This window comes from Tenrec ecaudatus, chromosome 2 (assembly GCF_050624435.1).
Source record: "Tenrec ecaudatus isolate mTenEca1 chromosome 2, mTenEca1.hap1, whole genome shotgun sequence".
Taxonomy (NCBI): domain Eukaryota; kingdom Metazoa; phylum Chordata; class Mammalia; order Afrosoricida; family Tenrecidae; genus Tenrec; species Tenrec ecaudatus.
The window spans coordinates 149,915,299-149,931,923 of record NC_134531.1 but is presented as its reverse complement, the minus strand read 5'-3'; the positions used below and the strand labels follow the sequence as shown (position 1 = coordinate 149,931,923).

Below are 16,625 nucleotides of genomic sequence, written 5' to 3'. Positions count from 1 at the left end.
TTACCGAATAAGGGCGCAGTATTTGCATGATAACCTAGGCACGGGCTCCTGAGCATTCCCGGTCATCTCTGGGTTACTTACAGCACCTAAGGCATTGCAAATGTTATACAAACACCACTGGACACTCCTTAGCCTTTGAGAGTTGGCTCTGATCCTTTTAATGACTACCCTTGCAATGCTTCCAGATCGTGGTAGGTTAAATCCACAGGTGTGGAACCCTTTGATGTGAAGCGACAACTGCACATGAAAATCACCTGGGAGTTTATTAAAACTACAATTTCTTACTCCTTCCCCCCCCCCCCCACTCTCCAACAGGAGTAGATCTAGGAGATGCTCAATGGGGCTCAGTCAGCTCTTTAAAAAAAATGAAAACTCCTTTAGGACAAAAGGTCAGCCTTTTGCTAAATATACTGAAAAGCAATTTTAATACTGAAACTAAAGTGAATCAAAATCGAAATTTTAACCTAAAAGTTTGTTTCCATTTGGCACTAAGTATATGATTAAAAACAAACAAACGAACAGAAAAGTCCCGTTTTGTCAAGTCAGTTGTGACCCATTGCAAAACCCTGTAAAGGTGACTAAGGTTGCCTTTAAGCCAACTTGTCCCTGTGAAGACAGGGAGTCTCTTTAGCCTTCCAGTAAGGTCATAGTGATGCCTCCCCGGGGGTGTGGCCTTTTATGGGGGGGCCTGGGAAGAAGAACGCTCTTGCTTGCTCCGCTCACCTTCCTGTTGGCCTGCATTGTGCTTTGGGCTCAGGGGTTGGTGGCCCTGTGGGCTGCTGAGCCTAGGGGCTACGGAGCCCCGCCATGGTCCTGCCAACCTTGGATCCATTCAACTCGGCACGCACCTAGGACCTCCAAGCTTCCTGCTTCACTACCAGCAGCTGCACGAGTCTCCAGAATCCCCAGACTCAGGGCCTTAGTTACACTGGTCTGAGCCACTTCCTTGAAATACATTTCTGTCTTGATATAAAGTTCCTTCTTATACACATATGAGTGGCACTGTTTTTGTTTCTCTAGAAAACAGCCCATCACTCAGTGCCATCAAGTTGATTCTGACTCACAGTAGGTCCATTAAGACGGGGAGTAACTGCCTCTTTGGGTTTCTGAGACTTTAAATCCTTAAGGAAACAGAATCTCATCTTTCTCCTGCAGAGCAGCTGGTGGGTTCAAACTGCTGCCCTTGTGGTTAGTCGCTCAGTGTACAGCCTACAATGAATGGCATCAGCCTAATACAGTGATTTATGAAAGAAAATTCTATATTTGGGTGAGGATAAACTAAAATCACTCTATACAATGTTTATGTACATGATTCCATAAAATGTGGACCTTATGATAAAGGAATCATTTGTATGCAGACTGTTAAAGGCACACTGGTTAAAAATAGGATAACTCCCAATTTAGGTGATAATGAACTTTAATGCAACAATTTTAGTGTTATTTAGCCATTCCTCACTTATTGGCGTGGTTAGGTTCCAAAGACCCGGTTGGTATGTAAACATTATGAAGCAGTGGCGGATGACCACATCAGCTGGAAGAGGACCACATCAGGGCTGAACTGCCAAACCACTGAGACTCCCGGCCTGGCCAACATGACGCACGGTTTTACCCATCACAGCCAGCATTACCGTCCCCCGTACCTCAGCGCCACGGCTGCCAGACCGACACCATTATGTGCAAAGTTGATCTTTTCCTATTATCATAAATGTGAGGTGTCAGATAATGAGACAGTCAGTATGTCATAAGTATGTGCGATTAAAAGCAGCCAAATTAGAGAAACACAGCCTAAAGCTATTAAAGCCTTATTACCCATCTTCTTAGGACAACCCACCCCTTCCTGATTTCCCCCAACAAAGACAGCGCTTCACCTCTGCCTTCCCAAGGCACCTAATCCACACCTCTCTGCACACACAAGTGTGTCAGTTGCTGCCACAGACCCCTCTAGGTGATAAGGTCCTCCTAAGAGGAACGGCATAATATTCGTCTTTGCATACGGCCTGGCACCCTCAAGACACTCAATAAATACATGCTGTGTTAGTCTGGGTAAACTAGAGAAACAAATCCACAGAAACTCATGTGTATGAGAGTTTTATATATAGGGTAAGTGTACATTCAGAAAGCATTCCAACCCTGTCCGGTCCAAGCCCATAAGTTCGACTTAGCCCACATGTCCAACACCAATCTATAAAGTCCACCTCAAACTCACAAAATACACACGACGCCACCAAATGCTGGAGGATCACAGGGGGTAGGAAGTCTTTGAATCCAGTGGTGGCGTAAGCATCTCAGCGCTGGCAGGGGTCTCCACACGGCTGCTTCAGCACCCAGGTCCGACCATCACAAAGCAAGAGACTCGAGAACTAGGAAGGCAAGGCTCGCCGAGTCATTACTCTCTCCGCCCTTCAATTAATCCCACATGTGTATCGGCCAGGTTGGCACAATAAACCTTAACTATCTCACACGCTGAATGTGTGCACCTGAACAGCTCTTGGTTTTGAATCATCTAATGAAAAGTGACTCTCTAGCCCAGGTAGACCAAAAGGGAAAGAACCAATGTACTTGAGCTACAGAGCTGATGAAGCATATTGAAAGAACCATGGAATCAACAGATCTGTCTTGGACGAAGTACAGCCAGAATGCTCTGCAAAGGTAAAGATGGGGAGACTTCGTTCCTTGTGCTTTGGAGCGGGCATCCTGCTTGGTAAAGCGGAGGGGCAGCAAAAAACAAGATGGACTGACATGGCGGCAACCAGGGGCTTCAGAACCATTGTGGGGCTGGCACAGGACTGGGCAGTGCTGCACGCACAGCTGCTGTGAGTCCAAACCAGCTGAAGGCACCTGAGGAGCCATGGCAACATTGGATGGGAGCTGGCAGCGTTTCTAGGAGATCAGACAGTAAACACCTTTGCACTTTGCAGGCCACGCCTCTTCTCTAACCACTCCTGACCCCTGTACTGGGAAAGCCTTCGGATAATATGTAAATGAATGAGGGCGACTGGATCACAATGAAACCTTATTTGTTGGACCAATGACAACGCATCTCATACCACTTTTACATTTCATAAAATAATACTTTTAATGTTTCAAGCAACTTACAATGTGGGAACTCATTCTGGACTATTCACAACCTGGCAGGAGGCTGAATTGGGCCTGTGGTTGGCCACTGTCTGCCTTGAGTAGAGAAAAACCAAAAGCTAATCTCACTGCTATGGAGTCGATTCTGACTCAGCGGCCCGAAAGGGCAGACTACAACTGTCCCTCTGGTTTCTGAGACCGAACTCTGCAGCATCAGAAAGCCTCTCCCGATAGAGCAGCTGGTAGTTTGGAACTGCTGACCTTCAGTTGCTGAGTAGCAACTGAATGCATAACCACTGCCCCATCTGGGCTCCCCTTGAGTAGAGAGGTGGATGGGAGAACTCAGATTATCAGACTGGATGGATATGAGAGTAGAAAAATGAGAGAGAGAAAAAAGGTCTACAATGGATGACATGTCAACTAACCCTCAAAGGACTGTCCCGTGCTTGCAAACAGGACAAGAAGTACAGTGGGGTTGTTGTTTAAACTAGTTCTACATAATGGTAACATTCACAGAATTAACTCATCAATAAGAAGGTCAGGGGGAAAACAGTACTGTTAAATGCTATGTATTAATACAAACACACAAAAACACGTGTGGAGATCTATGGAGTTCTGCATTCCTCCCTGGTGCTAAATATTCTCCTTTTCATCTGATATTATTTGTTGGGTATCAATACAAATGAGCAGAGCAGCCAGCAAAAGCAGGGAACAAACACACGGACAGTGGGTCCTGTCTCAGAATAGCCAAGGGTTGACTACCCTGCTGGAGTTCAGAGCAGAGAGCTCCTCTATTCTAAAAGGAAGCAAGGTAGAAACATAGGCATGAAGGGTTCGTGAGGAAGGGTGGGGAAGGAGGGGGGAAATGAGCAGCTGCTATGAAGGGCGGAAGTACAAAGAAAATGTTTCAAGAATGATAATGATGGCAACAAATGTACACATGTGCTTGACACAAAGGATGGATGTATGGATTGCGATAAGAGTTGTACGAGTCCCCCAATAAAGTGATTTTAAAAACCCCATGGGCATGGCAGGGGTAACTGGTTGAACCTATTTTCTTAGTGAAGTAGGAAGAGATGAAGAGGGAATTGCCTAGACAAAGGCAACATGATGCCAGGTGGCTTTCAATGTCTGATGGATCCATTATATTTTCAGTTAGATGATTAATCCAGAGACCTTCCAATAAACTCCTTTGTTGGTACATATTCCCTTGGTGTTATTTTTCAACTTGTCACATTAAATTTCTGCTGTTTACACCCACCCGATTGAACTTATATACCAATTGTCACTGAGGCCAAGGGTGCCTCGTTTTCTCATGGACAGCCCGAGTAAATAGTGATCCTCTTCTGACCCACACAGCTGCCTGCAAGTAAGCACACAGGGAGGCCCAAATGCCAAACACCGACCAGGCTCCCCGTGTTGGACTCTTCTAGGCTCTGATGAACAGCCCAAGAAGTAAGGATGTGAGGCTTACGAGATCAGATTGAAAACACTAGCTTGGGAAACGTCACTGCATGAACAAATCAATGACTATGCATCTGAGAAAGCAGAGAGGACTGGCAGCAAATGAAAACCAGCTTGCACGGTTCTTGAAGCAACCCCCTCCCACCCCCCTTTTTTGAGTTGAGTTGCGAACATGACAGCAAGTCCTACCAAGACAGAATGATGTTGAGTACTTGCATGTCTTCCTCGCAGGGAAGGATGTCAGTCCACTCGGGGAAGGAATTCATGAAACTCAGAACAACTCACTGCAGCCTAGTGGGTTCCCACTCACAGCAACTCTGGAGAACAGGGTAGAACTGCCCCTGTGCGTTTCTGAGACCATCACTGGTAGAGGGAGCAGAACGCCCCACCTTTCTCCCAGGTGAAGACTAAACTCAGGGCTAAAAGACGCCCAAAGCAAAATGCACTGCTGTGGAGTCGCTTCTGACTCAGAGTGGCCCGCGGGGGTAACCCGGCGGGAAGGTAAAACGCAATCTGGGATCGGCATCTGAGCGGGCTGTCAAACCGGACACCAAAGAAGCAGAGTCAGACTCTCCCACCAAGAGGAACGTTTCAAAGATCCCAGAGATAAGTGGAAATTTCCAGACCATGTGGACGAAGAGGAATCTTTGACATAACGTTTCCCCCTCCAGGAAATTAAGGTTATTAAACTGCTGCGAGGACAGCTGCTTCTGAGACGAAACCAGCCTTGTGACACCAAGATGCAGGAGGCCTGGGGGTGTCGGGAAGCAGGGTGCGACTCCCCAGAGAAATCTGCTTGTACTTTCAAGTAGGTGTGCTGCCCACGGCAATGACGTCCCCAAGAAGCCGGGCTACTCACCGGAGGTGAGGTCAACACTCTTTCTCTCAGCTGGCCCTGCGCTGGCTTAGCTTTTGCTGGGACCGGGGAGATGCCACACACAAACAAATTTCCAAGAAAACAAAGAGAGCAAAAATTGATACATACACACACAAAAAGCTCCCAAATGGGCAAGAGCGGAGCTTATGCTATGCTGGCGGCACCCGGCCCTAGGGTTTTCCCTGGCCAATTACAGAACTCCAGAGAGCCCCAGCCAGCCAGTAAGACTTAGTTCAGCTTCATCGTTTGAAGAAACCCATCATCATCATCATCATCATCATTTCTCGCCCTCCAGCACAGTCACATGGGCTCTTTCTCCCACTCCCCCATTGACCAGATGGTCCAAGTGAGCTTTCCTTGAGAGGAGCAGGGACAGAGAGGAAGGCCCTCAGGGAGGTGGGACTGCACAGTGGCTGCAACAATGGGCTCAAGCGCGGGAGAGTTGTGGATGGTGCGGGAACTGGCAGCGTTTCGTTTCGCTGTGTTGTGCACAAGGTCTCTAGGGGTCGGAACCAACTTGATGGCACCCTAACAACAACAACATGCCAGGCGGTCCCCCTCAGAGCTGGTAGATTAATCCACTCACTGCTCACAAGGTAGGTGATATTATTGTCCAGACTTCTCGGAAGGCAGAGACGGAGGGCAATGCTGACCAGACCACTTTATTAGAGCTCTCGGGGACCGACGCAGAAAAGAATGTGTTACTAAGCTGGCCATCTTCTGGTTCAGCCACATGTCCTCGGCCTTTGGGGACTTACTTCCAAGAGGCTATCTAACAACTGCTGCTTAGGATTCCTGGCTCCCGGCTCCCACTGGCTAAAGGCCTCCCCCTGGAGTGCCAACACCCTCTTGCTTCTACACGGTACATGCACCACCAGTCTGTGACACTGCCCCAGGATGAGAAGGGGCGAGCTGCACATGGAAAGGGCCTGAGAACGCATGCTTCAGACTGCGTCTACAGAAAGTGCCAAGCCACACAGAACTGGTCACAGGAGGGGTGGCCAGGAGACAGGCAGGAGAAGCCAGGGGCAGGCTGTATAATAGTTAAAGTGCTCTGATAAAATTACATACCCTTTGGTTTCTCTATTTCTCAGATGCAGAAACTTAGGTGTACTGAAGTAAAACAATTCACTCAAGGTTACAAGAGTGGAGACTGGCAGTCTGGCTGCAGAAACTTCTCTCTGAACCAATAAGCTCTCCGTGCCCACAAATGAACTGTGACTGCTTCCAAGAAGTCTGCCAGCTGCCTCACTGCAGCTGCTGCATTTGAATGGCAAGGAAGTGGAGGGGAGTCACCATAAGAAAAGAGGTGTCACCAATAAGGCTCAACACCACAGTGCCAGGAGGATGCAGCTGAGATGGGACTCTGTACGGCCCCAAGCAGGATGGGGGAATCAATTAGTCACTGAGCTCAGCCCAGGAGACCGCTCCAAGGACCAAGGCCTGGGAGATCGAGGCACTGCTAAGGGTTGGCCACAGCGGGTTAAGGTGTGTGGACAGCCTCCTTTCCATAATTTAAAAGGGAAATTAGTGGAGGCTGCAAATGCAAGGGTGGGGGAAAATAGCTTCTTCCCCCACCAGTCCTCTCTGAAGTGGAGGGGACGCCACAGGTTCTGGCGAGGAAGCACACCATCGGAGGGCAGGAGAGAAAGTCACTTGGAAAAAATAAATTCCAACAAAAGTGGAGCAACTCAAAACAAACAAGAGACTCAGATCAAAGGAGGTCTCGGGCTGTGGAACACAAACAGCTTGAAGTCTAGCATTTCCCCTTTAAGAAGGGGTGTGTCAAGGTGCTATGAAAGATTTAGTTCCAGGAATTAAGCATTTAGAATTTCCCCCTTTCTTCTTTTCATTTTATTTATTTTTGGTTTTAAGCAAAAAAGTTTAAAGACCTTTCATTCCCCAACTTGTCAAGAAAAATCCTGCCTTTAGCTTTGAAGGGAGTTATTCGGCGTGTGTCTTCCTTTCCCAGCACTAGAAAGGCCACGGTCCAGAGTCCTGGGTTGAATGTCTGCTCTGATGACCCTGTAGCCGGGCTGAAAACAGGTTGTGTTCTGTTTCTCCTTCTGCATTTCCATGAAGTTAAAGTGCTAGGTTGCCTGTTTGCTTTAAAACCTGTGGCTGGCCTCTTAGAGTCCCTTTAAATAGATTTTTCCTTTGGCTCTGCCAAAAATAGCTGGAGAGGTCCTTTGAGAATCCCACTCTAAGTCTTACAAAATACTTTCTCCTCCGCGCACCCCCACCCCGCCCCCCGACACACACACAGGCCTGAAGGCAGTTGCTCCCGCTTCTTCCAGGGACCACCAATCTACCTGGAATCTTCTCAGAGGGAAAAGACACCGGCCAGGTAAGGAACGCTTCACGCCCACTTCGACGTGCTCATTTCTGTGATCAGCAAGCAGAGAGCTCCTCAGTTGGGAGCAGCACAGCGGTAGGCCCAGGGTTGAAAGCTCACTGCCCACCCCACACTCAAGTTGGGAGGATGCAGGAAAGAAAAAACAAAAACAAACAAACAAAACAAGGGCCTGGCTAAGGCATTGGAGCCAGTTAGGGGACTCTGGCAAAGTAGGGCCAGCAAGGCCCAAGGGATGGGGAGTGGGCCTCTTCCCAGGTCCAGCCAATCGCTAACAAGGAAATTGGATTCCTTCAAGTAAATTCCACTCCCCTCCTTAAAAAAAAAACAAAAAAAGTTGGGAACTTGGGAACGTATTCAAATGTCCTAAGCAGCAATGTGTGGGACAATATTAAGCAGAACAAATGTGTGGGTTGCTTGGACCATGGGCTCTGCTGGCCACCGTGGGTAAGACACAAGGGCAGGAAGACTTGCCCATCACCGATCACTGGCTTCTGTACTTAGAGGAGTGAGATGATTCCCAGCTGGCCCACAGTCCTGGAAGACGCATGAGGTTCATGAGAAAGCTGAAGAACAAGCAATGAAGGTGGCTAAGATAAGACGCTCAACGCGAGGGCACTGGAGGCAGGAAGGGGAGGCTAGAAGCAGGGGTGGATGTGGACAGATCAGAGAGAGAAAAATGAAATGCAGAGGCAAACCGATGAAGGAAGGGAAAGCGTGTATGGGGACTGGTCAGGAGACCAGCCATCCTTCTGTGACACAAGTACTGGTGTGTGTTTACCCAGTGGGGATACAGCAGAGCATGAGGGACACACGAGGAGGCTGCAGAGTGCAGCAGGCCCAGTCTGTGAGGGCCATCATCAGAGAAATGGGGATGCGTTTGAACTTTTTTTTTTTTTTAAGGAGAATCAGCAGGTTGAGATGTGAAGTTTTCAAAGTTCCCTGGCTGCAGAGCATTCTCTGGTGGGGAGCCAGAGGTCCACTACCCTGAGACACCAGGCAGGAGGCCTTTGCAAGAAGTCTGCAAGAGAGGGAATGGAAGCTTGGCTTCCTCGTGGAGCTGGAGGAAAGTTTGGTATGAGAGGCAGTGAGGAATAAAGCCCAACAGACCCATCACTGTGGTCACCGCAGTGCAGTGGGGGCATCTGGCCCCACTTTAGTGGTCAGGCAGCTGAGGGCCACCTCTGCTCTGGCAGCAGCAGGTGCTCAGAGGTAACTGAGAGAACAAAGGTTCAGGAGCCAGGGCGTCTGGCCGAGGGAAGGCTGCTCACAGGAGTGTCCCACCGACATGGTCAGAGCACGCTTCTTTTTAAAGGTGCTCTGTAAAACTCCACAGCCATTTTATTTGGTTCAGCCTTGATGACGAGGAAGATTGTCTCAGGTGTTCCATTAGCTCATCTTTCCTTCTCCATTGGGATGGAGGCAAAGGAAATATCAGGCTATCTGAAAGACAGGTAGTAATGCCAAGTATCACAGCCTGCTTCCTTTCATTTTGACCCGTTCTTAAGGCACTTAGGCATGTAACTCATTCGCTCTACTTTGGGATCATTACAGAAATACATATATGTCCCTTGTGATTTGCAGGGCTCCCTGGAAATGCCCAGACTCTAGTCACAACAGTGAGAAAGTGGTGACGCCACCAGAATCTTAACCCTTGACAGTTTTTGCCTCTAAGTCTATATATTTTGATAACATTTCATCATATGCCAGGGATTTATCTCTCAACATTCCTTCATGAGCACTGAAATCTACACAATTTTGTCTCTCTGGGAAACACCACACGTAGCAGAGAATGAAAACAAACATTCACAACTGGGCAATGAAAAGAACCTCAAGGAATCCACGAGGCAATGTGACTGAAGTTGATTTTTCATTATACTCTCTCCCATAAACATCTTATAATTTGGTGTATACTCAACCATATTCCAGATGTACTCCCAAATTTGCCTTTTTGTCTCTTTTGTCTTACATTGGTATACCAATAAAAAAATCAATTCATGGAGTTGATGTTCTCTGTTGAATGACATTTTACTAAGTTGCAGTACACACAGTTGTCAACATGAAACTCTGCTTTTATTCTGTTGTCCGTGTCTCTACCAGGTGGTGCAAGTAACCAGCTTTGTGGATAACAGTCATCACGGTCCCATTCCCCTTGCTGGCAACTGCTTCGGAGTAAGCTTCTGAGTGCGTTTGGGGCAATCGGATGGGATTGGAAGTCTGACGGAGAACTCCTGGGAAAAGTGTCACCGTAGCTCTCCAAGAGAGACTCGCCAAAGAAACAGGCTGTTTCTGTCTCTGGCAACCACTAATGAGCAAGGACATAATCCAACATCTCAGAACCACGTGAGAGCTAGACAACAGCAACGAGGGCAGCTGAGCAGGGGCAGGGAAATCGTCGGAGCCCTTCATGAGCCAAGGAATTAACCAACTCACAGGAATGATCAAATGTGAACAGACCACAGATTTCCAGATTGTGTAAGTCAGTCTGCTGTGGGTTTTCCGTTCTCTGGCAACCCCAAAAATCCTAGCCGAGAGAGTGCCTCCCCGTCGACACCCGAGCAGTAAAGGAATAGTCCCTTTTCTTTGGGATTTCTTTCTTTCTTTCTCAATAAATGTTCTGGGAAAATCCGCTGTGGGAAGGTATTTTTAATACCTGCTCCTGATGGATAGACAGTCCTTGGAAATCCTCCCACACTGCAAAAACACTGCAATGCAGCTCCTATGAGCTGCTATGAATGGTATGTGTGGGGACATGATATGCAGACATTAGGGAACTACCAAAAATTGGTTTTTGTTACTCCTCTACTCTTATTTTTGCATATAATAATAAGCTTTAAAAATGTGCCATGCATCTACCTGATTAAAAACAGAATCACCCAGTCGGAAGGAAGCTCGGAAAAAAGAGGTTCAAGAAGTTGAATGCTTGCACGCACTAGGTCGCACAGTGAATGAAGTTGAAGTTGAAGTTGAAGAAGTTGAATGCTTGCACGCACTAGGTCGCACAGCGGCGGGGGGCTGATTTTTTTTATTGTTAGAAGTGCTTTATGCAAGGTTTTATTAGAAAAGCCATTCGCGGAAAACCCCATTTAATGTAAAATTGCACTGCAAAGATTAGGGAAATCAAAAGTGGATGGTCTCCCCCCCCACCCCCCTCCAGTTTAGTTCTGATCATAAACTCTTTTTTTCCCAACTCATTGTTTGGAGTTCCTTCTTCCTATTTTTCATGCCGGGGGTGGATGGGGGGTGAGGGGCCGGGAAGCAGCCCTCGTGGGGCGGGGGGTTAAGCCCTGGGCTACTGAACACAGCAGCGAACGTCCCAGGTGCTCAGAGGTAGGAGGAGGAAGCTGTCTGCTCCCACAGAGGTACAACTTTCAGGGACCTGTGGAGCGGCCTTCCTCTGTCTTACAGGGCCACTGTGACTCTGCAAAGACTTGCTAGCAGTGGGTTTGCTAAGTTTTGTTTGAATTCTAAGGCCTCTTTAGATGCCAAGGCATTTCTCACCATTACGTTTTCTGTCCCCCAGCAAATTCCTGCTGTCTACACAGCCCACTGGCTTGGTTGGTGGTTCTCCAGAGACTGGCTGCATAATAGTTACCTGGAAAAGACCCATGGCCAGGCCGAGCCTGGCTTATTAGACCATGGGCTGGAGCCCAAGAAGGGCAATGCACGTAAGCACCCCATTCTGCCCAGGCTCTGAGGATGGGCCTCACACTGTGGATTGAACCCAGGGTCGAAACGGAAAACATCTAATTATCATCGTTGATTTAAGCAGGACCAAAAATATGTGCACCGTTGCCTATAATTTTTATGTTCTTCCAGAGGTCTAAAACAAGCCCAGCTGCTCTGTGATTTGGAGGCACCCTGGCAATCATTTGCTTTAGAGCTTTGGGGACTTTTGTCCACGCCCCTTGAGACTCGTCTTCACCCCGCCCCCTACCACTTTATCTTCCTCTGAATACATTTCTACTTAAATATAAAAAAATGCCTTAACTCTCCCCTCCCTAGCCAAAGGAAATGAATTTTGAGAATATGTCAAAAAGGATACTTTCATGAATACACAATACCAAATGCCTTGCCTTTGAACCAGAAGTCCGAGATGCCCAGGGTAAATATGGGAGGGAGGGGGAGAAGTAAACACTGGGCTCTCCAGCAGAACCAGCCCTGAAACCAAAACTTTGGAAGGAAGCGGACCATTAAGTAAGTGGACCAGTGGAACAATAGTGCAGGCATTCTCCCGGGGTATAAGGCTGAACCTGAGAAAACTGGAGTTACACAGATAAATGCCTTGTCCCAAGTTAGCTTCCCCTTAGTGCTCGAGTTTAAAATAAGGCCAGTGCTGGCAATGAAAACAGAGAGTTTGAGTGGAATTTTAGAACTCCTCTGGGTATCAAAGAATTGTTTTCAGGCCTAAATAAACACTTTGTACTGTATCCTGCAGGATTCATTTATACGTACCTTCCTCTAAGCCACGTTCAAATCTAGAGGCTCTGGAGACCAAGAACTTAGCCTGCTGAGAACCGGAGTCTGTGTGTCTTGCACCAGCTCCAACCGATTCAAACTACAGCGGTGAGGACTAGCCTATACTTCGATTTCTCCACGGGCAAATGAAATACCAGAGAACCTCACAGAACCAAAGGAAGTCATCAGCTGTGAAATGTAAGACAGGCTGTTTGAGAAATGCTATGTAATAAGTAACTCCAGCAACAAAATCGGCGGAAATTGGCTACAAGGTGAAAGTCCAGGTCTCAGCTGTACCCAGCACTTCCGGTTGCACTTCTCTTTGGGCCACGACGGGATGGACTGAATACACTGGGACTGAGGGCCCGCAGCTTAGGGACGGAGGAGAAAGCCAGGCACCCAGCAGGGAGCAGGCCCCACTCTTCAAGATCTCCTGTAAGGCCTGTTTGCACTTAACCTTTTCCGTCTTTCTTTCCCTCTCCTTCTTTAAGGTTCCTAACTGTCTTCAGGGTAATTAAAAAATGAGAAACATTCAATACTAGATCCTTGCCTTTTTGCTGTTTCACCATTTACTCTTGGTCTTTCTCAGTCCAATTAAGCTCTTATTCTAATTGCACGGCTTCAAGAGACCCAGTGTTTACAGCTGACCCCTACAACCGTCTCTGCCAGCTGCTCCCAGCAAGCTTGGAGACCTTCTGAAGACTCAGTGGTCACACAAAGTGGTCACGACCGTCAACACAAATACTTGGCTGAAGTGTGTACCTCAGATTTCCTCTGTTTTTGTGACGGCCCTTCAAGTGTGCAGCATTTTGCAAATACACCAATGTGCCAACATCTCCCCCGGCCCTCCCGCCCCCGTTAATAAGCGCCTGTGTGGAACAGGCATCAAACAAGCATCTTGGAGCATCTGGAGTTACTTTTTGAAGCCCAGCTCCCATCATTTTAAACACACTTCATCAGGATCCTTTGACATTTTTTGGGCATTCTCCCTGAAAATTTGAATGCTTTCAGCTTTGCTTCTTAATTGGTCCCAAACATGCAGCCCTACCTTGGCATGGCGAGAAAACACATTTGATCAATACAGGAGCAAGCGCCGACTTCTCCCAGTTGCCTCTCACCCACAGCCCAATTGCTCTCAGCTCTTCCTTAACTAACACACATGGAATCTTGATGGTAACGTATATGCTCTCTCTCCAAAAGGTTAGTTATCAAGGGGTTGACAGCAACATGAAAACTGACCAAGCCATTCTCCCTCAGCAGGGTGTCACTTAGCCCAACAAAATGACTTCATGGAACGAAGCCAGTAAGAACACACGAGGGTCTGGGCCAAATTTCTAACTTATCACTCAAGTGGATTTTAGTGCTTAGTGATTTCAGTTAACTGTTAAACTCCAAATTTTTCCTTGGACTGTGGTCTCCAATCAAGAACATGTACCAAAGTCAGTGGAAAGTTCAAACATAAACATTGTACTGGCTGAGTCAGCAAGGGTACTCAGCAAGGCAATTCCTAAAATAGTCACCCCAAAATATCCACGCCACTTTCACGGAGTCAATTCCGATAACTCCCAGCAACCCTGGAGGGCAGAAAAGCCCTGCTCCCCAGCGATTCCAAGACTGTCCATCCTTACAGAGGCTCACAGACTCCTCTTTTCCTGCAGCTCGTATGGAAGGTTGGACGGTTTCTGGTTGGTGGCACAATGCTCTCCTCACTGCTTCACGGGAGAGCCTTCCAAGGGTCATGCCACAGTAGATATACAGACATGGAAAGCTGTTCCCAAGATTACAGATGTTCCTAGCAGGAAAACTAGATGCCCATGCATTTGCCAGCTATCATTTCTCTATACTTCTTACAAGACTTTAGTCCAAGCAAATTGCTTATAAGTGATCTTGCGATGAAGACGAGGCCTAGTCTTCCCATGTGGCAGATATAAAACATAAGGGATAGAGAGGTCAGTGACGTGTCCAGGGCTGGTTAGTTTCATTGTTAAGAATAGAATCGAGTGCAAACCCGAGGTCTTAGTACTCTAAATCCCAAGTCCAAACCCACAACGTACACACTTGTTCATCCTTGACCACAAGAAACCATCACGCCTGAAAATTATGCTTGGCAGCCTGGTATCGCAGACTCCAGTTCTGCTTTGATCATGGTGAGAGCAAAGATACTGCGGAAACTCTGCCTGGTGGCCCGGTCATATCCCCAGGCTCCCCTGCAGAGCCCAGCTGGCGTGAGCTGCCTCATCCAGGGCAGTTGACATTGCACACGTTTCTTTCTTAAGGCTCCAGCATACCTGATGCAATTCACAGTGGGTGGGGGACCATCAGCAGAACTGAGCGCACCTTTACTCCAAAGATTAGAATTTTCTAAGGGGGAGAAAAGAAGGAGCAACCAGTCTCAAACCTACTTGGCTAAGTGGTTCATAAGCAGCTGCAACATCTGCCGATTTTTCTCTGGGAGCCGATGAACAAGGCTGTGGATCTCAGAGACCCGAGACTCCTGATTCTCCAGCTCTGCAGGGAAAGGGGGGAGGTGTCAGTTTATCGGTGTCACAGTTAAACTAGTGTGGAAGACACAATCAAGGGAAACCAGGCTGGGCACTAAGGTAAAGGGTTTCTCAGAGATGTGTGGTTTGGTTTTGTGTGCTGCATGATGTCGGGGTCATGGTATTTTCTATTAACAGGGTTCATCAAAAAAGTGTCCGTCAGCAAAGCCACGCCAAAAGCACGCTGAGCTGGATGGAGCCCGTCCACTGCACCTCAGAGGAGGAGCGAGCTCTGAGCAGCTGGCTTTCCAGTGACGACTTCATTCCAAGGAAGGAAGGAACTTTGTGCACTCATACAGTGACAAACAAATGGGGCCATGAACAACATTGCCAGGGTCTCAAATATCAAAATAGCACCTAAGAAATCCAAGGAAATGTTTGGTTATTTTTGAGTCCTGGCAGGCAACTAATCAGGTTTATACAGCAGTGGCAGGTGACACTGCCAAAGCCACCTTCCAGCCTGAAACCTACGTCATGGTCTGTCGTGTCCTCTTGGTGGAACATGGGAAAGCGGCTTAATTCTCTGGACCACAGACTGAGGGTACTCACCGCACCTATTTATAGGGCTGATGCGAGGTTCATGAGAGAAGGGTTGCCATGGGCTCAGGGTTTCTCTGAAAGAGAAGCCACGGAGAGACCATGTCCTCTCCCGTGGCCTTCTTGTCCTAAGGGGTGCCTCGCCAGCAATGCAGCCACTAGGACATTTAGGTCTTGCTGAATTCGGCCAGTAGGAGCTACCCGGTAAACAAACTCCACAGGCCTGAGCAAGGGCCAGGCCAAGGATAGAGACCTAAGAGCACCGTGAGGATTCAAGGCAGATCTGAATCTCACTGCCCCTCCCAGGAGGCCTCTCCGCCTGGATGGTTTCTTGTGTACACAGGGCAGTGTGCACCCGATTCCTCGGTGCTTTCATTTCCACACTCGGCCACTAGTTAGGGGCTTGGAGGATGGAGCTGACGAAAGATGAGTGGCTGTCAATGGAAGGCGCAAGGGAAGTGTTGCCGTGAAGGGAAACAAGGGTGCCATCTTCAGGGAACCCCTTCCAATGCCCAGTTGAGGTAATGTGCAATGGAGATTCACGCTGCACAATGGTGCTCAGGGGAGCGGAAGAGTAACCAAGGTGTAAGAATTCCAATAAAAACCTACAGAGGAAATTGTGTCCCGCCCCCTCCACCATTAAAAAACCAAACAAAGGAAAGCACTTCCGAAGTTTTGCTCGTTTACTGTAAACTCAAAGCGGTATCAAGGCCCCTAGTGATCCCGATTTGGTTTCATTTTTATGCCGCGCTACCATCTCAAGAGTTTCTATGTGGGCAGTTGAAATATAGCCTACGGAGGATTAGATGATATTTATTTGTGGACATGGAAAAGCAAACAACTCACTTGCTGCTTTGATGAAGCCTCTTTGAAACTGGTACATCATGAGTGGTCCTGGAAGCATTCTGGAATCAAGGATATGGACTCGTCAGTTGAATAAGAAGCCAGCACCGCTTCTGTCTCCCCACAGCCGAGACACTGCCCAACTGTACTGCATGTCCCAAGAGCTAAGGTCACGGGGAAACGACCACGCGCAACTTTGTTCAACTCTGGCGCTCACTTGAAGGCGTCCTGAGAGTTCCCCTGAGCTGTTCGTTCTCTCTCTTTTTAAGAGAATGCGCAACATTACATTTTATAGTCACTGCTAGAGAAGTGCTAGTGCAGAAGTCTAGCACCGACCAAGGGATTGCTTCTTCAGTCACTGAGTCACCCACCCACAGGAGCATGTTAAGATGTGCCTCAACTCCCAGCTTCCCAGCAGCCTGTTATCCGAATCAGCTCATTGGAGAACACGCTGAGAGGCTTTGGTAGGCGTTTTCTT

General features: G+C 47.9%; 1 protein-coding gene across 3 annotated transcripts in view; it reads right to left on the bottom strand.

The window, feature by feature from the left end:
• ARHGAP26 (Rho GTPase activating protein 26) overlaps positions 1-16,625 on the bottom strand; it is a 522,575-nt gene that overhangs the window by 172,615 nt on the left and 333,335 nt on the right. For all 3 annotated transcript variants that reach the window (XM_075541756.1, XM_075541758.1, XM_075541757.1), the window contains exons 16-17: positions 16,151-16,209; positions 14,630-14,735 (exon numbers count right to left, since the gene is read on the bottom strand). In XM_075541756.1, coding sequence (XP_075397871.1) covers positions 14,630-14,735; positions 16,151-16,209 — 165 coding nt within the window. The remainder of the gene's footprint in view (positions 1-14,629; positions 14,736-16,150; positions 16,210-16,625) is intronic.